General features: G+C 43.0%; 1 protein-coding gene across 4 annotated transcripts in view; it reads left to right on the top strand.

Annotated features, from left to right (window-relative positions):
• The first annotated feature begins 2,766 nt into the window (after positions 1-2,766).
• Positions 2,767-26,192, top strand: part of LOC130117568 (rap guanine nucleotide exchange factor 5-like) — a 41,154-nt gene continuing 17,728 nt past the window's right edge. The window contains exons 1-5 of one of the 4 annotated variants that reach the window (XM_056285682.1): positions 2,767-2,920; positions 3,103-3,342; positions 13,278-13,429; positions 14,232-14,332; positions 25,297-25,375. In XM_056285682.1, coding sequence (XP_056141657.1) covers positions 3,160-3,342; positions 13,278-13,429; positions 14,232-14,332; positions 25,297-25,375 — 515 coding nt within the window. In that variant the 5' untranslated portion in view covers positions 2,767-2,920; positions 3,103-3,159. Of the gene's footprint in view, positions 2,921-3,102; positions 3,343-13,277; positions 13,430-14,231; positions 14,333-25,296; positions 25,376-26,192 lie in introns of those variants that run through there. The other 3 variants (XM_056285683.1, XM_056285684.1, XM_056285685.1) reach the window with 3 other exon arrangements.

The raw sequence follows: 26,192 nt of genomic DNA on the forward strand, positions 1-26,192 counted from the left end.
CTCAGGCCATGATTTACAAATTGTTGAGGCACAGCACAGCAGTTAAATTGCATGTAAAGTAGCTATACAAACGCATATTTTTCAGCCTTACCCAAACTGAATTTGTTTATGTACTTACTTTTCCCACTGATTACAGTTCTTTTGTAGTTGAGGTGTTTATACAAATTTTATTTTTTTAATCTGAAGCTAATGAATGGCTTTTCAGTCTACCGTGCTCTATCTGGCAAGCCTGCGACTGCAGTAAGGATTACGCTCTTCATTCATGCAACGCTGAGTAGTTCTCACCCACAGGATTACACTCGTCCACCCATATTAAGTCTAAACTGCTGTAAGTATTGTGATTAGAGGATCATAAAAGGGACCTAGGTACGTATGTTACCATGATTGCCCAATGCACCCACAAACTTTACACAACACACAAAATCTTGAGGTGAAAAGATAAAACGAGTGTTTTCTCCAGCCTTAGCATCCCTAATCACATCTCCTCCACTTGGCGGTTGTCACGTTTCTCATGGTGCTTTAATGACTGCTACTTACACTCATTTCGTCCCCCAGTTGAAACATAGAGAAATGCACTGGGGTGTTCTTCTACATGTTTGATTTCCCTCTAATATTGAACCTTCCTCAGAAATGACATTTAGAAAGAAAGAAGGCCACTTTATTTGGTCATTGTACAGTTGTTTGGTTACAATGAATTCATTCTCTGCATTTAATCCATCTTATTGTATAGGAGCAGTGGACAGCTGCAGCATCCAGGGACCAACTCCAGTTCTTCTTTCCCTTGCCATGCTCAAGGGCACAGACAGGAGTATTAACCCTTACATGCATGTCTTTTTGATGGTGGGAGGAAACCAGAGCACCCAGAGGAAACCCACGCAGACACGGGGAGAACATGGAAACTCCACACAGAAAGGACCTGGGACAGCCTGGGGTTCGAATCCAGGACCTTGCTGTGGGGCAAGGTCCTGTGCTAACCACTGGGCCACTGTGTCGCCTAAGTTAGATAAGTCCCCAACACACACACACACACAATTCCCTTGAGAGAATAAGCGCCACCTCATTATGCTGCTGTGATGGACAATGGACCATTAAGCATTTGAAAGATTTGAAAGATGATCCCATTTCGATAATGTGATGGAGAAATATCTCGATGCTGTCTTGTAAGGGCAGATCCCATCTGAAAAGACTTAATACAATGACACTGCCTTGAAAGAAAGAAATAAAAAGCTTGCATAATGATGAACTCAAGCCCATATAAAATCAAATCGGCAGGCAGCACCTTCCACTACCTAGAAATGGGGGCATTTTTCTCATTTAGCTGTGTGCTGAATCAGCAGGTTTGTACGGCAGCACAAGTGAATGGCTTTGCTTGGACCCAGTCAAGCATGACATTGCTGACAGCAGGGGAAATAAAAGATATAGCGGTAATAGATAAAGCGTTCATACTGAGAATTAATGTCCTTGCTTTACCTTGGTCCTACACATGGGACAACGTTAATGGTGTCCTCGATGTGATTACCTCAGCCACCTGACAAGCTTCATTTAAGCAGATCACGTCTGACGCGTTCATGACTCGATCTGAGAACAGGCACTTCCATGCAGGATCACATAAATCCAAGTCAGAGTTTTCAACTCAGAAATGCTTTTCTGCTGCTCGGCCATGTTTGATGTGACGTACCCTGAATCTCCCTCATGTTCGCACTGCTTCAATTGGAAAGTGATTTTAAGGAAACATTGGAGGGGGCGTAAACACTTTAAAGGACTTACAATAGTCATGAGTTAATGCCTTCTCAATCTGTGAAATGAAGGAGAGCAATCCTTAGCTTCAGGGTAAGAGGAAAAGATGGTGCAAGAGAATTGATTACAAATGAATCGCAGTTACACCATACTTATCTCGGACATCAGCAATGGAGGAAAACAGCCAGATAGATAGATAGATAGATAGATAGATAGATAGATAGATAGATAGATAGATAGATAGATAGATAGATAGATAGATAGATAGATAGATAGATAGATAGATAGATAGATAGATAGATAGATAGATAGATAGATAGATAGATAGATAGATAGATAGATAGATAGATAGATAGATAGATAGATAGATAGATAGATAGATAGATAGATAGATAGATAGATAGATAGATAGATAGATAGATAGATAGATAGATGTGTTTGATTCAGGCTGCCTTGGATTGAGTGGGAACATGACACATTATCTGTCTTATATTTTGGTTTATATGCTGACGTGTGGTTTATGAGGTCAATTTGCAGATGATCCACTACTTCAGACCACTGTATCTTGTGTCCTTTACGTCGCTTCTGTGTTTCCTCTAAGAGCCAATGTCAGGTGACCTTCAATACGTGATTGTATTGTACAGGGATGCTTGAAACCGCTCTGCAACACTCAGCTCATATTCTCACATTTACCTGTTCAACAGCAATGATTACAGTGGGCTAAAAGTATTATAGAGTATATATATATATATATATATATATATGGAAGGAACAGCAGAGGTGTATAACAGCAGCTGGTGTATCCTGATGGTGCTAAACATTCCATTTGGCTTCAGTTTATTCACACACATTCGCAACACACCTCCCTCCCTGCCCGGTCCCACAACAGACCCTCCCCTGCTTTCAGGACATTGTCAAACTTCCTTTTCTAGGGCTGTCCGGCTTCCCAGATGTTTCCTGAGCCCCCACATCGTGTTCCCGGCCCTCCTCTCCCCTCCCCTCCCAGCTGGTGAAAGGAGGGAGCAGCTAACGGCGAGGTAGGGAGTCTGTTCACTCTCTCTTTGGCATCAAAACACACACAGAGACACCTGGAGTCCAAACCTCTGCATGTTTGTCCCTGCTACAGAGCCAAGGCAGAGGCACACGGCACCTGGGATTTACTTTGGCTGCGGTCAGAGAGGAGGCAAGGACTCACCTGCAAACAATAACACACACACACACACACACACACACACACACACACACACACACACACACACACACACACACACACACACACACACACACACACACACACACACACACACACACACAAGCACTGTTTACTAATTTCTGAGGCTGCCTGCTCCTTCGCATAACTTGCAGGAGCACAGACGAGAGCCGGCAGGTGTTGTGACGGCCCTGTGAGGAGCTGAGCTAGGGATGTCGTGGGACTGTGGCCTGAGGTACGTGTTCTCCATGTCCCCTGCGCTGCATCATGGAGGCGTGTGTGTCCTGCATGACAAGGAGGACCTGTCCCGGCTGGAGATGGTCCAGAGACTGGCCAAGGACGGCTGTCGCCTCTTGCAGAGCCACGGCAAGCAAGGCCCCGAGAGGACGAGCGAGGTGAGACAGGCAAACGCTGCTGGAATCAGAGTATGTACACACACCTACAGTGTGTGAGCTGAGCAGCGGCAAAAGATATTGTTGGATAGTTTTATTGTTTCCACTTTGAATTATTGTGCTATGTCATTCGGTTTTCAGGCCGAGCTTCTGCACCATGATAAATTCCTAATGTGTGTGATCTTGCTTGACTGTCAACCTGTAAAACCTGAACTTGAACAGAAGATAGACATCAAGTCAGGTGCTGAACAGTCTTGTTTTCAGTAATTAATTTCACAAGAGAAACAAAGCGACAGTGTATATTGAAACCTAAGGTGAAACTAGAGCTCGAGATGTTTTCATAGTCACATCACAAACCAACCAGCTTCCTTCATCAGAGTGTCCTCTGACTCTTTGTGTGGATCTTATTCGATCAGCATAGTCTCTCCTTGAATATTCAGTTCCGGGACTGTACATTAGATAGCATGTTCACTGTGGGCTCTACTATGGTGTTGTACGCTGGGCTTGTGTCTGGATTCATTGTGCTTCTGAACACCCTGTCTAACACTATTGCCCATTTATCACACTGATGTTAATTCGTTGTCTGTTATTACGGGCTGCCAAACACACTGCCGCATCTCTGCTCTCTCTGAAGATGAATGTGGTCAATTAGATTGTGTTCATACTGCAAATAACTGTCTTCAGTTAACAGGCAAAACACTGAGTTGGATACCACAAATAAGGACTATTATTTTATCATTATCAAGTAAACCATAGGGTGTATTTTAGTCAGGCCCCTAAGATATGAACGCAGTAATAATAAATTAAGTTACCCAGTTTGAGTTCATAACCCCATGCACCTCATTATTTATTACATTAAAAAGAGCCTCGATATAGTTTAATATTTGGTTGCACTTTGTGCGATACGAACACCGAATACTGACAGTCTTCAATTTGCAATTTTTAGACAGCACTCAAGATAATCTGCCAATACGATGCTTAACAGAAGGCTGACTGGCTGGCTGACCTCGGCGCGGGCTGTTTTTCCCTTCCTGCCAGCTGTGTCAGTCTGCGGGACTGCACGGCAACAATAGCAGGAAGAGCTGACGTAAGTCTCCCAGACCCGACCCGACCCGACCCAACCAGACCACCACACCAAGACTTTGTGTGGTTTCAGGATGGGCTCTATAGTGCATCAGGTCTCTGACCTTTTCCCTCAATAGTGGACCGAGCCGCCTTAGCTATGCCACAATTCTTCATAATGACCTTTAGTGTGCACTGAAAACCGCTCATCTCTTCATGATCAAACCTCTTTGGAGAAAAACACTGCTAGCCGTTTTACTTTTTTATTTTTGGAGCTTTATTTATCACAATGCAACCTTTACAAAGTAGAAAAAGCATGGGTCAGTAAACATCTTTAACCACTGCGTCACAAATTCAAGAGTTTGGAGACACGTGACTACGTTGTGCCCTTATATGTGTGTAACATTTACATAATCCTACATTAGATTAGATAACATTAGATTATATCAGAATCGATGTAATCACTGTGGCAAATTGTTGTGTAGCATAAAAAAAACGGACAAAATTGAAATAATCAGCCAAGATGACTAATCAATTCTTACTGTTCCATAATTCTGAAATTAAACATAATCCACTTCATGATTGTTGTTTAAAACAGAAGCGCCGCTAACAAGAACGCAACAAACACACAAACTGCCACAGAACAGCGTCGAGTAATGGCCAGATACATTCAATTTTGCTTCAATGCTTGACTTTATCTCTGCAAGATTATTTGAGATTATCTAGTAGTGCTACCAGATTACAGGATTATTTCAAGTAATCCAATGAAACTGAAATGCACACGCTACATGATACTCATTTAAAAAAATAACATCCAAGCCTGTCATCAAAAAACAAAGAGCAGCTAAATCCCTGCTGGTGCTTTTCATAAGGAAAGATCCCCTTCTATTAGACTGTATGGGAGTTTCTGTAGTGGAGATATCAGGGATGTTGTGGAATCCCCTTCACATGTAAGACTGTACATGGAACCTGATCCTTTCTCCAGATAAAATAGACCTAACCTACTTGAATATGACCACAGAGTTTTACTCTGTGATCTTGTTACTTTCACTGTGCACATCTTTGAAGAGAACCTCTTATTTTCCTCTACATTTGTCCATATGGCCATGTGTCCATGTGACCTAGCTGTGTGGTAGTAACAGAAACTTGACGTGATTGCCCTTCAAAATTCAGTATGCTTTCAAATCATTATAGGCATCATCAAAGTTCAAAGTATCTTTACTGTCCCTTACAGGGAAATTGATTTGCAGCCAGGATACACAAAAATGTACAAAACATACAAAAACACACAACACCAAAGCACTGATGGACAACAACAAACGACAGGATGTAGTGGGCAAAGAGATTTAAAGGACTTCATTCAGCATCAAGGTCAAAGTGCAGAAGTCAGGTATGCAGTCTGTGCAAATATCTCAAGACAACAGTAAAATACTATCTACCATTTAACAACTGAATGGCATCAGGGACAAAGGAAATCTTATATTTCTTAGTCCACATACCATGTCAGCACCTTTGATGCTGGTTAGTACAGGACTAGGAGGAGTCTTTCTAAAGATGATTCTCATGTCTTTAGTTTTAGACACATTTAGCTGGAGAAAGGACTTGTCAACCAAGATACAAAATCATAGACCACAGGCCCATGATGTCGCTCCTCCCCTTCAAGAAGACTTACAATCACAGAATCTCCCGCAAATTTGATAATGTGTCTGTTAGCATGGTTGCTGTGACAGTTATTGGTGTACAAGATGAAGAGTAGTACGGAGAGACAACAGCCTTGAGGAGCACCAGTAGAAGAGTGCAGCTAATTGGAAAGGGATTTTTCCACCTGTAATAAAACCTCGTTTATAATGAGCTTCTCTAGTGTCTTCATAATTAAAGATGCCAACACTACTGGCCTGAAGTCATTTAAATGGCTCTTTTTCCAATCAGCTGCACTCTTCTACTGGTGCTCCTGAAGGCTGCTGTCTCTCCCCACTACTCTTCATCTTATACATCAATAACTGTCACAGCAACCATGCTAACAGGCACATTACCAAGACCCATTTACCCTCACACACTGGTACCTATCAGTCAAGGAATCCAGTATCCAACCAACTAGATTAAAATCCAGTTTAAAAAGATAAATTAGCTTTCCTGCTAACAGATGTGGCTGGATGGTATTAAAAGCCGATGAGATATCTATAAACAACAGCCTGGTATGAGCTTTTGTCCCCTTTAAGGTGGAAATTCAGAAAATGTAATGGTGTCTTAATAGCATCCTCCACACCTCTGCTAGACCTGTATGCAAATTGCAGGAGAAAAAGGGGATTTCTCCACCTGTGATAAAGCCTCGTTTTTAATGAGCTTCTCTAGTGTCTTCATAATTAAAGATGCCAACGCTACTGGCCTGAAGTCATTTAATGTCATAGGGGTTTTAGTCTTGGCAACTGGTACAATTGTGGAATGTTTCCATAACTTAGGGACCCTCTGTTTCTGAAGAGATAGTGTACAAATAAAATGAAAGATGCTGCACAACTGTTCAGCTCAGGTTTTAAGAACCTGGCCACAGATATTATCAGGCCCAGGACTCTGACTAGACTTGGTGAGGTTGATGTGCTTTTCCACACTTCTGATATCAACAGCCAAAGCTGGAGGAGCTGTAGTGTTGTCCTTTAATGCATTCAGTGTATCTGTGAAGTCGTGATTATCAAATCTTAAGTAAAAAGTATTTAACTCATCAGCCTACTTTTATCCGGATAAAAAAACATCCAGGGCAATGCTCCTATTGCCTTAGTCATTAGACTCAGTCATAGATTTCATATCGTTCCAGGCCGTTCCAGGAACATTATCCTCATTAAAAAGCATTTTACCTTTTACGAATCAGACCCTTAAGGGCTGATGAGGCCCATGGTTTGTTGTTAGTGAAAATCTTGACAGTCTTTGTGGGACTCACACTGTCTCTACAAAAAGAGATGTAGCTACACACGACATCTGTTAACTCATCTATATTGTCTGAGGATTCTGTAAACATCGACCAGTTCATGCAGTCGAAGCACCCCTGCAGGGCAAGAGACGAATCATCATTCCAGACCTTCACCTGCCTTTTGCACAACTTCTCTCTCCTCAGCACAGTCTTGTAAACAGTTATAAGACGCACAGAATTATGATCGGAGGATCCAAGGGCAGGGCCCACCTCAAATATATAAGCCTTTATGGAGCCATAACAGAGGTCAAGAGTTTTATTATGGTGCATAGGACAGCTGACATATTGATAAAAACTGTTCGATGTTTTCTTTAAGTTAGTGATTAAAGTCTCCCAATATCATATTGGGGGCACCGGGGAGGTAGATTGAAGTGTCTGTACCACTCTGAAGATGGTGTTTGCATGACTTCTGTGTTGGCCTTAGGATGAACGTAAACAACGGTGACAAACACCTAAGGGAATTCCCAGAAAGTTGAATCGGTTCATCTGGACATAAAGTTTAGTGGGAGATATGTTTCATCACTCATCTAAGGGAGGGACCTGTTCAGTCTCAACTGACTGCAGGTATCCCCACCCTTATAAACAGCACAGTTGTGTCACAACCAAAACATGTGATTGGTTTCATATGTAAATTGCTGTGACCATTAATTAGAGTTACAATGGCCATGTGAACTATCCACAGAGGATTGGGGAATAGTTGTAATCACAGTATTGTAAGATGGTGACAGATGTACTCTTAGCCCCCCCACCCCCACCCCCCACCCCGATTCAGGGATGGTCGTTCCTTTTGCTGAATGGAGTGGAGCAGCGACCGGGATGGCTCAGAAGAGTGGGGCAGTTGGCCCAAAGATACAATTGGGGAGAAAAAAGGGGGGAAATTCCAAAAAAAAAAAAAATCAGAAAAGAAAAACTACATGCGTGAGATTTTGGGGTGATGTATGGGATTCTTGCGGTCTGCATTTATCTTCACCATGTCAGGACTGACACACTCCCGCTTCTGATAAGAGCTCCATGCTGGTGTGTGTAAGCGTTGCATGTTTGAATTTGAATCCCTTTAGCCTCAAAGAGAAAAAGGCAGACAGAAATCCACTGGAGTGCCTCTGGAGGTCCTGAAAGAGGCTGTAAACCTCCTCAGGTTGCATTGAAGCTGTCATGAGGTAATCCCAAGGACAGATGGGTAGCGTAAGACTGTTCACTACAGACAGATGCTACAGACACAGCTCGTATTGGGAGGTACTCTGCGGTAACGGCATGTGCAGGTCACTTCCAGGACAGGGTACAAATAAACAGTGTGGCCCGGGAACTCAGCTGCATTAAAAGCATCCGCTCTGCGATGGCCCATTGTTCTTTTTTTTCGATGGAGGCTGGTGTCCAAACAGCCCCATGCAGACAGAGCAGAGGCCAGCAGCTGCAAAGGCAGGACCAATAATTCATTGTGTGGTAAGGTATTTCCAGAGTGTTTGCTAAAAGGACCACGAAAAGGCTAAGTTAAGTTTATTGTACAACTCTACTCGCTTTGCCATTAAATTTATATGCAATGAGCAACGTCTACCTGAATGCCGACCGCCATTGTTCAGCGACGTGAATAACAACAAACATTCAATATGCAGGACTTTGGTCCGCCTCAAGCAAACAGAAAAGGCAAATTCTAATGGAAAGGTTACAGATACCCAGTTCAATTGCCATCATCTGCCATTTTCAGTGCATTCAGTACATATCAGCTGAAATCTCTGCATGCTGAGAACTACAAAAACAAGCCTTCATGAGGGGGGGCTTCAAGCAAGAACAAAAAAACACCCAGCCTGTGTTTCTCCAAAATGTGGAAATGTGAAGAGTGCAGGAGGTGGGATGTGTTGTTCATTTTGTTTCTCTCACTATCATTAAGCAATCCCCGCACACATGGATCAGCCATGTTACATTTCAAGAAAGCAGAAATATTACACATTGCACCTTTAATGAGACATATGGTGTCGTGGCATGGTACATCTTAGTGCAGGTAACATTTCAAGATACCATCAGAGAGCAAAGAGCATACTATGTATGCATCAAATCTGGACAAAGAGAAAGCTGCCCAAGACTCAGGATGCTAACCAACGCTGGCCTCCCATTGTGGGAAGTCTCTGTGTTCTATTCTTGCTGCCACACCCATGACCTTAAGTCAAAGGTCATGTGATAGAATAATAAAGTGTGTGGTTATACAGGGCCTCAAGTATGAAAACAAGTCAATTTTGGCTTGTTTTCTGTTACCATGTTGTGAACATCGTGCACTCGGCACCTATTGGATGCTTATCCATCTTGGAAGAGGGATCCATCCTTTTCATACTCTTCCCAATTTTTCCTGAAAGGTTTTCCTTTGGAGTTTTTCCTATTCTGATCTGAGTCTCAGGATAGTGGGTGTCATTAGTGTGCCTCCCTGTTTCTCACTGTGGGCATGTAAACCCTTCGGCACTGTGACTGTGTAAAGCACTTTTCCAAGAAAAGTATTAAGGTGCAAAAAGCAGGAGACAAGAAAGAAAAAAACATGTAAGACAGAAAAACAATCAATTCATGTTACTTGATTTAGACATAAATTCAAGATTGGCTTAAAAATTATTGCAATGCCACATGTAAGTATTGCCATTTATGGTTCCTTCTGTCTGTCTGGCCCTGTGATGGGCTGGCGGCTTGTCCAGGGTATTTCCCCGCCTGCTGCCCAACAACTGCTGGCAGACTGTATGCACGGTGCGCTATTAGCCAGTCATGTTAACGCCAATCATCGGCCTTCAAATATATTTGCGTCAAAAAAAACAAAAACGAACAAAATCATAAAAAATGTACGCACGGTGCATACAGGATTACGGCTGCCGGCACCACTGACTGCTGCGATAGGCTCCAGCATCCCCGCGACCCTGGGAGCAGGATAAGCAGTTTGGATAATGGATGGATGTCTGTCTGAAACTAACTGTTAAATGTCTATAATATAAATGTGCCCTGACCAATGATGGGCAGGGCACCTCACATCACATCAGGACAAATGTACACATGTTTTCATGTACATAATAATAATAATACATTTTATTTGTGGGCGCCTTTCAGAGCACTCAAGGACACCTTACAGAACAGTCAAAAACAAGCAGCACTGTATCAGACAGCATAAAATCAAAACAAAGCAGGGTAGACAGTAAAAAGTTATTACAACAGATAAGTATAAAATCATCATCTGCACAAAACTCAATTAAGTGTGGATCAGATTGAATATGCCAGGATGAAAAGGTATGCTTTGAGATGGGATTTGAAGGTCGAAAGAGAGTCAATGTTGCGAATGACTTGTGGGAGAGAGTTCCATAGGCGGGGGGCAGAACAACTGAAGGCTCTAGACCCCATGGTAGTCAAGCGGGCCGATGGTGTAGTGAATTGGAGAGCAGAAGAGGATCTGAAAGTGGAGGAGGGCATGTGGATATGAAGGAGTTTGGAAAGATACGAAGGAGCTAGGTTATTAGGGGCCTTAAAGGTGAGAAGCAGAATCTTGAAGTCGATACGGTATTTAACAGGGAGCCAATGGAGTTGCTGAAGAACAGGAGTGATGTGATCTATGGATGGAGTTCTGGTAATGATATGGGCAACTGAATTCTGGACCAGCTGAAGTTTATGAAGACACTTGAGGGGAAGACCAAAGAGGATACAATTGCAGTAGTCAATAGGGAAAGTAACCAGGGTGTGAATGAGTCTAGTGGTACTGTTAGGTGTAAGTGACTGGCAAAGACAATTAATAGTGCATAAATAGAAGTATGCAGACCGAGTAACATTGTTGACGTGAGCTTCAAAATATAATGTGCTGTCCAAGATGACGCCCAGACTCTTGACCTGAGGCGATGGAAGCACTATTGAATTGTCAATAGTTTGAGAAAAACGGTTTTATCCCTATTAAGTTTGAGGAAGTGGTATGAAAACCAGGATTTAATTTCTAGTAGGCAATCAGAAAGGGAAGTGAGCAGAAGAGTGGAGGTAGGCTTGGTGGACCAATAGAGCTGGGTGTCATCTGCGTAGCAGTGAAATTGAACGCCAAATTTCCTGAAAATGTGGCCAAGAGGTAATAGGTAAATAATAAATAGGAGGGGGCCCAATACAGAGCCCTGGGGAACACCGGTAACAGGAAAGGACTGTGATCTCAATTTTTTAAGTTGGACAAACTGAGTGCAGCCACAAAGATATGATCTAAACATGAGTGTGTGTATTTAGGGTTTGTCTGTGTGCATGTCTCTGTATGTGTTAAGAGTCTTGTCTCTGTATTCATGTGTGCACTTGTGCGAAATCATGTGTGTGTGTGTGTGTGTGGTAAATCTGGTCTGTGTGCTAAGGTGTCCATGTGTATGTGTGTGTATGTTTATAGGGTACATATGTATATATTGTGTGCATTTGTGTGTGCGTGTGTCTGTGCGTGTCTTTGTGCTTAGCATGTGGCATGTCTGTACATGTGTTTGTGTGTGTGTGTGTACACAGCAAATATGTCTGTATGTTTGAGTGTGAATGTGCATCTCTTTGTATATGTGCCTGTATGTGTGTGCATATAAACAGATGACAGATCATTCTAAGTGTGCCAGGAAGCCCTGCTTTGCCAAAGGTCCCTGGATGGCTCTGCACAAAAGGCAATTAGAGCAATAAAACTGCAACCACTTCCAGCCTGTCTGCCGGCATAATTGCATGCATGGAGGCTTGTGTTGCACTGACATTGGGGGGGCTGTGGATATATTTGTGTGTGTGATAAGGAGGTGAAGGGGGAGCTGATGGAGGAGTAGTGTGCATGCTCTATCTACACATTGGGATACTCATTAAGACCCCCCCCATAGCTGAAAACCAAACCATAAACCAAAGTTCCCGTTTTTCAGAAGAGTATGTCAATGCTAAACGGTACTCAGTCTGTGTGTGCTGCTTTCCAGCCTGAATATTTGTTTTATCTTTTTTATGTAGATTAACCAGAATATATTGAGGCCTACATAAATAATTAAAAAGCCCATAGTCTTCATGACCCTTTTTTTCCCCATGTGGTTTTCAAACAACCTTTACTAGAGGCACATTTCACATAATTTTGAGATCCTACGTGAAGCGGTGGTGGTGTTTTTGCCTACAATCACAGTATTTTGCTAATAAGTGGTGCACCATAGGTTAAGAGATGAATATAGATTGATGGTATAGGTTGAAATCTTTGGCATTACTTAAGTTAAAATGCTCTCACTGATCCTCCGATCGAGAGGAGAAGAGAAATACGGCACACGGAGGTCCTGGTTGGGGCTAACATGAGAGGCATGGGATGGGGAGAGATGGCTCATACAGTGTTTTTCCCATGGAGCTGTGAAAAATTGCTAAAGCATTTATCAGATGACTTTGTGTCTCTGTATGACTCATAGATATGGAGGAAGTGAGGGGGCTGAATCAGTTTTGACACTTTTCCTTGACAGTTATAAACACATAGTACCCATAAGACCGAGCCAAACCCTGAACCACCAAACAAAAAGAGGCATGGTGCCAAGCCCTGAACCACCAACCAAAAAGAGGCGTGGTGTCAGGGTGTGTGTGTGTGGGGGGTGGTGTTAAAAATCTTTAGCATAAAGCAAGGCCACACATTATTTTTAATCACTTTGAAAATGACCTCTCTAAACTCCCACCAATAATTTGATGATCTCTAGGAGCGAACAGGTAATTAAAATATGTATGAGATTTTTTTTCTCATGTTAATCCATGAATGGGCTCTCGTGATAAGAAATGAATAATGATTTATGGAAATGTCCCCTTCACGTATAGCCCCAGCTTCCACAGGGGTTTTTTTTTAATGATGGAAATTGGTGGTGATGTGTGCGTGAGTGGAAGAAAACATAGGAGAGGGATCTCCTTGGTGATAACACACTCGCCCCTCCTCTGTCTACTATCCCCCCACCAGCAGCAGAGTGACGAAGCAGTCCGCGTGTGTCTGAGGGAGAGGGGCCACAATGTGCTGGTTCTCCAGAGAGTGTCGTCAGAACAGCCGGCCCTCGCAGCATCAGCGAGGGGAGGAGGAGGAGGAGGGGACAGAACGGAGAACAGGCACAGGAGGTAAGCCTCTCCCACCCCCCCCTTACTCATCTACACCCTCCCTCCCTCCATAGTTCTCTCTCTCTCAAGTCTCTCGCTCAGCACTCTCTCTCTCTCCAGCTCTCATCATTCTCCTCCTCTGCCTCTCTTCATCACACACTTACTCACGCAGGCTCACATCGCAGGTCCCTCCTCATAAATGACTAGACTGGATTCACATAAGACAGGGGCTTGGGATTGTGAGCAGGAGTTCTGCTGGCTGGCTGGCTGTCTTTGCAGCTCGCTGTCTCTCTGGGGTAAATACACCAGGACACCGGGGGTGCACTCCGGGGACATGCTGTAGTAGACCCAGGGCTGTAGCAGCTGCAGGTTAACGGATGGCTTGGTAAAGAATAAGAAAGCGGGAGGAAAAAGGGCATGCAGCAGTAACCACGGCAACGGTGCCGGTGTGGTGAGGAGGGCACTGTGGTGGTGGTGGTGGTGCGGGGAGGGGCACTCTGAGGATGGGCTCTCGGCTACAGCCCCTGGACCCGCGATGGCAGGAAGAGGGCCGGCTGCTGCACGCTGCCTTGGTGGAGCAAGAGGAGGATGAGGATGAGGACGAAGGCTCAGAGGAGAGCAGCAGCAGCACCGGTGACAGCACCAGCCAGGCCGGGGCAGTGACGGTGACGGTGCCCACCTTCGACGTCCCTTACTTTCGCTACATAGACGAGGAGGGGACGGAGGGAGAAGGCGAGGGGGAGGGAGGGGAGGAGTGGAGCAGCAGCCGGTCCCTTTCCTCTATCGATGAGGACTCGTCCAGTGACTCTGTTGTGTCCGACAGGTACACGGTGGTGTTGGGGACCCCAGAGAAGATCCTGGAGCACTTGCTCAGCGACCTGACGCTGGACGAGGACCACGGGACGCTGCCGGGCAGTGAATCAGGTCAGAACTGAATCTCTACCGTCTCTGATCACTCCACTGTCTTCCCCCTGTCTATTCTCACTGTGTCTAGTCAGTTTTTAAATGAACAACGTTCAAGCTTGTAGCGTAAAAAAAATGCTTCACCGGAGTGAGTCATGAGCAATATTCAGCAGGTGGATGACAGAGAGCCAACTATCTGTCAACACTATTTGTGGGCGGTTTGCTCGTGTAAAAACCACTGCTGTGTATATGTTTTTATTTTTGACCTCTCAATCGAAAGATAACGAGATAGACTGATACTGTATACTGTAGATGAAGAAAGAGAGAATTAGAACAAGAGGGAGCGAGAGACAGAAATGGCGATAAAGTTAATGGGGTAGAGCGAAAGAGACGGAGAGAAGGAGAGATACAGATAAAGAGAGGGAGAGAAAGAAAGTCAACCAGCATGAGTAGGAAAGAGTGATGAGGACAGAGAGAGCGAAAGAAAGAAAGAGAGAAATAAAGTAGAAAGAGAGCACGTGTGTGAGAGAGTCGTATGTGAATGGGATGGGAAGAGGGTGCGAGAGCGAGAGAGAGGATGAGAGAAGCTGTTCCTTTAGTTCCATTCGTTCACCCTCCCCTCTCAGCCAGGTGGGCGGGGCCAGCGGCCCCTCAGGGCCGTGCAGCGGGCTCATCATGTGCTGTCATGCCCAGCGTGCTGCTCGGTTCAGCGTGTTGGTTTAACAGGCTGTTCTAAAGAGACACGGGGACGCTCACACATTTCTGCATGCACGTGACACATGCGGGCCAACTTCAGACTGACTCGTCCCCTCCCGTCCCCCCGGGAGGGAGATAAACACCTTCCACCGCCAGCGACACAGAGTGATGGATGGATTAGCAGATGAGAAGTAAAGGTAGCGAGACCTGCGTGCGGCTGGGCAGAGAGAGAAAAGAGGAAAGCTGCAGAGTGCGGGAAAAGAGGGAAAGAAGACGAGAGAGAGAGGAAAGAAAATGCAGATTATTCCTGGGAAATGAACGTTGTCCACGATAATGATCTCCCATCAGGCCGCACGCCGGCTCCCCTCCTACCAGACATCATTGCTCATTCTGATGAGGAAGCGTGTGGAGCTGATGTGAATGTCCTCTCCCGAGACGTGTCGGTCGTTGCAGCTGATGTACATGTTCATGTTCATGTAGCGGAGTCATTACATACCAGTTCAAGTCCGAATATTTCCGCGGCTGTGAAATAACCTGCAGTGAGTTATCAGGGTAATAAGGTTGACTTGGTCATTTCTCCGGGGAACACTGAACTGGTCTTGATGTCTTCTCTGCAGCTGAAGTACGTGTCCATGTCCATTACCTTCGAGTTTAAATCACAACATCTTACGACTATGAGCCGCCGCGTCATAACGGTGTGATATTAAACAAAAAAAACTTTATATGACGTTGACTTGTGAGCAAAGCGGTGACTGAAATGAAGGAAACCTGCCGTGCGATTAGCATATCCACAATACGCCCATCTTTACAGTACATCTGAGATGATTTCCTGTGGGAATGCCTCCTGTCGCGTTGCTGACGGATCATTTCAAATTAGCTCAGCTTGCAGCGAGTGTATTGAAGCCGAGCCTCCACAGGGAGCCCGGCAAGGTGGGGGTGGGCTGCAGGGTCCCCGACTGGCGGGCCCCGGCCCCGGTTTCAATGACACATTGATCCTGTGGTCAATGATGCCTCACTAGTCTGAATTCATTCGGCCTAGGTCCTCTTGTCTTGAAGCCGGAGACTTTATATGTTTGACTATTGATTTTGTGCTGGTGCTGGTGCTCCCTGGCAGGCGGGGTTTACAGTTCGTTCCCCAAAATACACAGCAAGGGAAAATTAGCTACTGGTTGGCTTTGCTTTGCTGCGTGTTGCTGTATTTTGCAAGTTACAAGTCAGGACTGAATTTTCCCTCGTTTCTAAGAAAATAAAAACTAGTTCTAATTTAACAGGTACTTCTCTCTGATGCTTTCTATTGGGCATATCTCAGTTTTTACTGGACACGATTTCAATAACTTTCTCATTTTTACTGGAAATAAAAACTAGACATCAATATGATCTAACAAAGGCCGTTTGATATCATTATGAAAACCCAACTGGTGAGTGACTGCATGACCAAAAAACAACATTAACTGATTCTTGGTGATTTGTGCATTTTAAGGAATAAACAGTAAAATAGGCTGCTGCACTCCAGCTACCTGAGACCTGGAAGTTTCCTCTCGGGAATAACTAGGAAGGCGATAAATCGAAGATTCCAACTATAATCCAAAACAGTTTTCATCTGTTCTATCAGGGAGTGCTTTGGAACGGCTGAATAAATGTGACCGCTGAATTCACACTCAGATTCTGGTTTGTTTTCAGAATACATCTTCATGTACCAGGGATTGAACTCGATGTTAGGGTGGGCGATATGGCAAAAATATCACACCACGATTTTTTCAGGCAGAATCACAAGCCATGATCCTATATCACAATTCTTTTTACTTGTTGGGTTTTTGGGGGGTTTTTTGTGGATTTTCCCCCCTTTTTCTCCCCAATTGTATCCTTGGGCCAACTACATCACTCTTCCGACCCTTTCCGGTCACTGCTCCACTCCCTCTGGCGATCCAGGGAGGGCTGCAGACTACCACATGCCTCCTCTGATACATGTGGAATTGCCAGCCGCTTCTTTTCACCTGATAGTGAGGAGTTTCACCAGGCGGAAGTAGCACATGGGAAGATCATGCCCCAGTTCCCCCTCCCCCCCAAACAGGCGCCCCGACCTACCAGAGGAGGCGCTAGTGCAGCGACCAGGACACACACCCACATCCGGCTTCCCACCCGTAGACACGGCCAATTGTGTCTGTGGGGACGCCCGACCAAGTCGGAGGTAATACGGGGACTCGAACCGCCATTTCCCATGTTGGTAGGTAACGGAATAGACCGCTATGCTACCCCGACGCCCTCGTGTTGGTTTTTAAGACTATTTTGCAAGTTACTGAACAGTACAACCAAACTAATTGCCCTATTAAAAAAAAAATTAGCCCTACAAGGTAACAAAACCTAAAAGAAAAAAAAGAACAAGCCTTCCAATCGTGAATGAAATTAATGGTCAGACTCAAATAAGGTACTGCAGTGCAGCTGGACCACAAATCACTTGTAGTTTTGTGCTGAATCTTGTCTTGTCAGACGGAGTACAGCCATGAAATGGCCGCATTGCAAAAATATTTGTGGCTGGGTATCTCGAACGGCTTGTCAACTATTTTGAGCAGTCTTTTGAAACCCTCGTTTTCCGGTTTTTATGGGACTCGTATCCTTGGCTAGATAAAATGTCACCGCATCAGTTTCCTCTTTCCAGCACTTCATCATATGGAGCGCCTTTCTCAAATGCCTCCTTAGACTTGTCTGTTCTGGCATTTTGGCCTTTAGGCCTCCGGCTGCGTGGTCACCACTGATGCGGTCACGTGGCATCTGCTCACTGTTTGACCTTCAGCATCCTCTCTCAGGTGCTTTCTTTTGAGGGGGATTAAAAATGTTGTCGTGTTGCCATCCGACGTGCGAAACTTTTGTTGGCAAATAACTGTTGTTTGTGCCGTGTCGGTTTTGGAAAATCCAAACCAATTCCATATTACCGATGTCTAAATCTTTTAGGGACCAACTCTTCCATGTTGTCATCCATGCTGCTACGTTGCCCCATAAAAACAGAGAGGGGAAGAAATCCAAGGCACCTACTGTTTGCCATTACGGGTTTATTGGTGTTTCTCTAGGGAAGGAGCAAAATGGACTCGCAAATAGTGTGATTTAAGTTTTGGCTGGGAAAACAGCTTTGGACATGTGTACAAGCCATAGAATTGCAACTGATAGAATGTGCCCTGTAGCACAGCCTCTCTGCAAAGGCAGATCGTGGAGGCATTCTAATTGTTCACCATCTAATATGGCCACATGGCACATCCCTAACTCGATGGATTTCTCACCGTGACACTGACTATATACACAGCAGTATAGCATATTCTGAATCAGATCGATTCATATGTTATAGTTATTACATTCATGCGGTGGCAAAGACTTGTCCGCCTAAATGTACAGGTAAAGCACACAACATGAAGGACGCAGGAGGTGATTCTGCAACAGATGGCATTTTTTAGAAGCACTTTTTAGAAACACCATGGTCATGTGTGAAGAATGGACGATTTCAGTGCTGTACATCTCTGTAACACACTTGGGTTTCCCTCAGTGAGCAAGGCGTCGTGGGTATTCGGCAGTGTTTAAACTTGCCTGAGTGCTGCTATTTGATCCTACTTTTTAGAAAGAATGAAAAAAAAAACATGGAGCATTTGTGCACTCAGTAAGATAAAGTTCTCGCTCTTTGCGATGCACCATCAATTTACATACATAGCAGGGTTTTTTTTGCAGGCTCTCACTGCGATGTGAGATTTTCTATGCAACAGCCTTGTTTACAGTGACTACTGCAACCAAAGCATTACACATTTATGCACTCGCTACAAAAAGCCAGCTCAATCAGTTTTCAGACTGCCTATTGAAATGCAAAGGGTGATTAGACTGATTGATCGCAGAAGTTGATTGATTGGTTGCACCATGGATTGATTGGCTGGGTCAATTAAATCCATGCTGGAGCCCTGTGTCATTTCAAAATAAAATTTGATTTGATATGCATGTGTCAATAATACATGAATAGTACAACAGTAACATACACACGCAACATTTTAGGTCATTTAGCTTTACCAACCAACCAAACATCAACCACGTTTGAGTCCTTTCTCTGACCAGGCTGTGTAATGAAAATTGACAATTTGATAAGAGAATAAAATGGATAGGTCCAAATGTTCATGTGCGTATGTGCGCGAAGGGGGTTTGCAGAAAAAAAAAGAAAGGAAAAAAGACAGACCCCTAGAGAACTACTGTAAGCTTCCAGGCAGGTTGTTGTACTAGTTGATATTTTTGGGTTAACTAATTTGGAGCACACGGCTGTCATCAGGCAAAAACGCCTCCTCGGCTAAACTGTTTGGATTAAACCCTCGCTCGGAAGGATTTTTTTTCTCTCGCTCGCTATTTTGCTTTGGTAGAAAGGAAAACTTTGGAATAAGCCTCCAGGTCTTCCACATGATGAAATATTCAGTCAGTTTTCGAACTTCAATGAAATAACTTGCAGAGTGTACAGCTTAGGGAGTAGTAGTACTAGTGCAAATGTGTGTGTGTGTGTGTGTGTGTGTGTGTGTGTGTGTGTGTGTGTGTGTGTGTGTGTGTGTGTGTGTGTGTTTGTGCATGCCTTGCCAGTACTCCTGAGAGGATGGTTAAGCTGATATGGGAAGAAAAAAACTGGATAGAGTATGTACAGTAGTGCATAGTCAAACCTTGTCCGTGTGTGTGTGTGTGTGAATACATATGGATGGCGGAGGTGGGGGGGGGGGTGTCAGCGTGGGTGAGAGCAAATGCATGTGTCATGTGTGTTGTTTGCTCGTGTTTTCTTACGAAGGCGTTGCTGTGTACTGTATTCTTTGCGTGAGCTGAATAAGTACGAGCGCGTTACCGCTCATAAGCGGCGGATGAGCAGAGCGGCACCGTGTGGATTAACATAATGATGTGAGGGAGTTCTGCCGACCAGAACGCACACAAAGGCCCGGGGAAGTAAGTGTGAAATTAAAGGGGCGAATTTACAATTCAGGGTGTGAGGCACACGTACAGACTGCTTGGGAGGGAGGGGCTCCTAATGGGATTTACAGAGCCCCTCTGAGGACAAGCATCATTTGTAGAAGCTGTCCTCTCTCTCGCTCTCTCTCGCTCATTCTCTTTCTCCTCTCTCTCTCATTCTCTCTCTCCTCTCATTTTCTCTTTCTCTCTCATTCTCTCATCTCTCTCTCCTCATTCTCTCTCTCATTCTCTCTCTCTCTCATTCTCCCTCTCCTCATTCTCTCTCTCATTCTCCCTTTCTATCTCTCTCACAGCACTTATCTCGATGACTTGCATAACAAGTCCAGTCAGATGACGCTTTGTGTGTTGGCACACATCGATTTATCTTATGCCCTAATTTCCATGTGTGCACTGTGGACTCATCGTCTCTTAGCAACAGATTTAGGGGCACTGAAGTTTGACAAACTTTTTGGGTGACTGGCTAAAATAGCTGATGAACTGTCAGGCTAAGTCTTTTGAAATGGGAAAATCCCTTTTTTTTCAGAACGTCATGTTTATATAGTGTGTGAGTACGTCAAATAGCTGTTAAGAAATTGGAATTTGCCAGTCAGATCAATGGCGACAAACTGTTTTGCTCGACAGTAAATCTTACGTGTCTGTAACCTTGGACAGACATCCCACAGGTACATGACAGCCAAAACAAGCATGTTGTGAACAGACACAAATATCAGATTCACCTTGTGCATGTAGGATAACTATACTGAAAACGTTTACTGAACTAGTGAGAGAGAGAGAGAGAGAGAGAGAGAGAGAGAGAGAGAGAGAGAGAGAGAGAGAGAGAGAGAGAGAGAGAGAGAGAGAGAGAGAGAGAGAGAGAGAGAGAGAGAGAGAGAGAGAGAGAGAGAGAGATGTTGACACTATCATCTTATTGTTCTGCCATGGATATTGCACATTATTGGAGATAATGGTGTTATAAAGGCATCTTAAAACGAGGAGCAAATTAGAAGTGAAGCCTCTTCAGCAGGTTTCAGTTCGTCCTCATCTGAGGCAGAACAAGAAGGATGATGATTCAAACGGAGAGTAATGAGCAAATGAAAGGTCATTCACATTAAGGTCGTTCATTGATGTTCTATATGGAAGGAGGAGATCTTCTCGCCATTACTGAAATAGGATGTGAACCATTCCTGTCCTGCCGCTAATTTGTCATCTCAATACAATAGAGAGAATAGGTGCAAGTTCAGCCCAGTAAACAACACTGTGTTGTCAAGGTCACCAGTATCCTAATAGTATTACGCTGGGCCTTGTGACAACCCTGACTCATCATTCAAGTAAACTGTAGTAAAAAAATAATGTGAGGGACTGGAATCATAGTTGTGACGTTGCTAGTGGCACAAAGCTGTAGTGGTCATTTGTTTTTAGGATTTACCAAAAGATGAAATACAGTATTTTTGGCTGCACCCTATTATTAATATTATTATTATTATTATTATTGTTGTTGTTGTTGTTGTCATCATCATCATTATTATCATTATTGTAATATTGTATAATAATAATTATTATTTTTTAATTATTATTGTAATATTGTATAATTATTATTGTTATTATTATTATTATTATATCAGAATCAACTTTATTGGCCAAGTGCGCTTACGCATATGAGGAATTTGACTCCAGTTCATAGCAGCATCTAGTACTTACACATATCACTCACACAAAAAAAGGCAACAAAAAAGAAAAACAGAACAAATAAATGGAGTAATAAATCAAATAATGGAGGTAAGTATGTATGCACAAAAGGTATGTCACAATTATAGAGTTTTGTTATGGCTGATTAATTTATAACTTCTTATTTATTATATATGTCCATAGGGTTAGTGGTTGTGTCAAGAAGAGCATGCAACATAAAATTTTGCCAAATCATTATGCGGATTGACAAGACAGCCATTGGTGCTGTGTCCTCACAGGGTACTGATGAAAACTGTCAAATCCGCTGTGGCGACCCCTGGGAAACAGGGGACAAGCCAAAGAAGAAGAAGAAGATATTTATATATTATATGATATACTTAATAATGTATTATATTACATTATATACTAAAATATATATACTATATATTTATATTTTAAAGATTGTGTAATTATATACTATATTATATACCTGTTATAATTATAATAATTATAATAATAACAAAAGTAATGTATATGTATAACCAGTATACAGCAGTTGTATGTGTATTTACAATTGTACATTTGTACTGCACATCTGATTTAACAGGTGGTGCACATTGTAGATATGTAAATGGGACATCTTGACGAGAGGGTGCTATTTACAAAGCGTCATAATAAGTGTCCATTATTGCACCACATAGTGCAATAATGGACAATAATGAACTGTGCTAGGGTGGCACGGTGGCCCAGTGGTTAGCACTGTTGCCTCACAGCAAGAAGGTCCTGGGTTCGAACCCCAGGCTGTCTCAGGTCCTTTTCTGTGTGGCGTTTGCATGTTCTCCCCGTGTCTGTGTGGGTTTCCTCCCACCATCAAAAAGACATGCATGTTAGGGTTAATACTCCTGTCTGTGCCTCTGACCAAGGCATGGCAAGACAAACTGGAGTTGGGCCCCGGGCACTGCAGCGGCTGCCCACTGCTATTAGCTACACAGCTAGGATGGGTTAAACGCAGAGAATTTCCCCACGGAGATTAATAAAGTAGTAAAAAAAAAAAATTGGATCTTAGAAACCACCAAACTTGTCACATGGCACGATAACAAGCAGAGTTACATTTTGGACAATAACCTCTCAACTGTTTTGTTGTCGAGAGAAAATCTTATATACGTAGACCAACCAATATATCAATTTTAATTACCGCCATTTTGGATTTTCCACCATCTTGAATTTTTAAAAATCATTCACACCTCTTAATTTTTGCCCAAATTAGACAGTAGATAGATGCAAATGAGTGAGCAAAGAATTACATAGCAGGCTACAGTTTTGAAAAAAACAATATATAATATGATATTCTTGGTCATTAAGACCACCAAAGATCTCTAAAATGTCCTAGCTTTCCATGCCATGTGTAGCATCTCTTTTCTCAATTGCCTTTACTACACTTCAAACCCAGGTTCTAAAGTAGTAAGGTCAGAAAGGCTCACAAGGAGACTTTGCATGAGACTGAAAACTCGGCAACTTTATTACACAATTATTAGTTTACCTTTACTGTATGATTAACACTGTGATGCATTAATGGTACAAAATAATGAAATTTCCTCACAAACATAAAGCTCACCTAAAAGAAAGGGCAAAGTATCAAACAAAAGTGTCAAGTGTCAAGTGTCCTATATCTTTTTGTCCCTTGGTTTGTACTTAAATGGTCCTGCTTCCTCAATATTTAAAGAATATTAGTTCTTTTGTTGGAAAAATTAGTTTGTGTTCCTTTTACTGATATTGTGATCACTTATCTACCCGGGTAGAAAACTAAAGTGTGCACGTGTTATCTTACCTGAAATCCTGACAAGGATCAGATCAGTTGCCCCAAAGAAAGGAATCCAAACCAGTTGGCCACACTGGTTCCAAACGCCCCCTGCTTGGAGTTGCTCACTGGGCAGGCTCACCATCAGGCTCAGGTGTAGCTTGAAACCAAGCTAATTCCAGGTTCAACAAAAAAAAACAAATCTGCACATATAGTACAGAAAACATTAGTTAAGATGTTCGCTTTCTTATATCTTAACATGAGACCTCATTAATTTCTATTTATTTAACACAGCAGCATAAAACCATGAACTATGGAAATAACTGTACAGCATGTATTACCAATAGCTTGTTTTTACAAAAGACTATGATTTACCATAACAGCATGAAATGCTGCACCTTTACACATTTCCACATTTTCTTATTTCTTTTAGAAACAGTTTATTTTGTCCATACTCATGAAGTGGATATTAACATTGTGAATAAATTTGATATGTATCCTTAACTGTAACATTCAATGTAATTTTAGCTTGCTGTACAATGTGTTAAACTTATAAACGCTTTGGTACAACCCATCATGGATTTTGCTAAACGTTTACCAGGGAATTCGTGAATTTAGTGCAACGCACGTTTAATGTAAACAATGTTAAGTGGCTGCACGTTAAAGTAAAATGTGGCGATACAAATGGCACTGCTAATAAAAAACAACATTAGCCAGTACCTTACTCTAGCAAAAACAAAAAGCTAGCTAGCTGCCTAGCTTAACATAACATACAACGATAGAGAATGCACCAATGTAAGGCTCAAACGTTTCACAGTACTTCCTTATAACCCCGATTGGGGTTTTTCTTACTGTATGTGATTCCAACAACAGAATTAGCTGTAAAACGCTCTCGTCTTTAAAGCTAGCAATCGCTATAGGCTGCAGCTAGCTACCAACCCTGTAGCTTTAGCTAGCGATACTTCGTATCGACTTACCGGAGCTCCTGGTAGAAGAGTGGAAAAACGATGCAATAAAACTGGCTCCTCCCGTCGATAATCTGGTCGCTAACAGAAGAGAACCTTATTAGAAAGGATTGCGATACATTAACATGATATTTTCATATTCTGTGACCATTTTTTAAATATTTTTCGCCGACCTTTTCCACAGTTGGCTTTGCGCCGCAAGAAGCCTTTGTCTTTGATAAGCGCACGCATGCGCCCTCTACTGGGCATCACCCATAATGCGCTCTGATTTTTTTTATTATTATTGTAAACTCCTAATAACGCACGTTAGCCCCTAGCTAACGGGTCTGACACGTTAGCCCCTAGTTGACCAGTCTGACCCTTTAGCCGAGCGGTTAGTGACGTCGCCTTGTGGTGCAGGACGCCCGTATCGTATCCCGCACCGGGCAAGAAAGTAGCCGGTAACAGCGGTGGGATTCGAACCATAACCGGTTACATTCTTCTTCTTTTTTTTACCCTTTGATAACCCAAAATTTCATGTGCGTTACATCAATGATCTCTAAAATGCCTTGGCCTTTCATGGCATACACATCTCCTCTCCTTCCTTCCATCCACCCATCCATCCATCCACCCATCCATCACACCATGCAAGACATAACTGACCAACTCAAACAACATTCGTCTTTGACAAATGTGGACGATATTGTCGCTGTAATGCGGGCCTGCTGGCCCACAGGCGTGCTCGCCGATCTTAAACTGCATCACAGTCATCGTTTCGATGGACTGCCGAAGCAAGAATCCAGCCATCCATCTTTTCATGCTAATGCTAACAGTATTAATACGATGGTTAACTTTAGCATACTGTGTTTGGACCCCGACTATTACAACATTTGGTTATATTTTCTTATTGCTGTTTGCTGTGTTTCTTCTTACAGACACACTCCTGGATGACTTCCTGCTGACCTACCTGGTGTTTATGTCAACCAGTGACTTGTGTCAAGCATTGCTGGGACAATATCCTTTCACGTTGGGAATCATTATATCATCAGTATTGCGGTAATCCTACCGTTGTGTCCAATGTACTCTGTAATACTTCTGTCTCACTAATTATTGCTATTGAACAGGTAAATATGAGAATATGAGCTAAGTTACACTGGACTGTTATGAATGTTCTAGTACCACACACTCATTGAAGATCGCCTGACACTGGCTCTTTGAAAATACATAAACAAGACATAGAGGAGACATAGAGGATACAGGCATAGAGTTATGGATCATCTGCAAAGTGACCTCGTGTTCTGCATGTAAGCCAATAGTATGCAGTTACACAATAATGTGCAATCATACCACCAATCTGAGGGGATGCCTATACTGAATGCATTTCAAAACAAAATCATTAAAACCAGAACCTCAGGCATTACATATCTGTTTTAGTGCAACTTGAATGGTTGACAATCTATCTATCTATCTATCTATCTATCTATCTATCTATCTATCTATCTATCTATCTATCTATCTATCTATCTATCTATCTATCTATCTATCTATCTATCTATCTATCTATCTATCTATCTATCTATCTATCTATCTATCTATCTATCTATCTGGTTTACAGTATCAAAAGAAATAAGACATCCAGGATCAAAAGATAACAGGCAGAAACGTACATCTTTTACACCAACTGATCTGAACTTTGACCTCCCTCACAGCATTATAACTCTTTACTCAGTGTTCTCCTTTCTTATCTATCCCTCTGCATACACATCACTTCTTTCAGCTCCCATCATGCTTTAGCCCTGGCAGGACAGCAAGAGATGCCATGTCATGTCAG

This window comes from Lampris incognitus, chromosome 9 (assembly GCF_029633865.1).
Source record: "Lampris incognitus isolate fLamInc1 chromosome 9, fLamInc1.hap2, whole genome shotgun sequence".
In the NCBI taxonomy this organism is placed as follows: domain Eukaryota; kingdom Metazoa; phylum Chordata; class Actinopteri; order Lampriformes; family Lampridae; genus Lampris; species Lampris incognitus.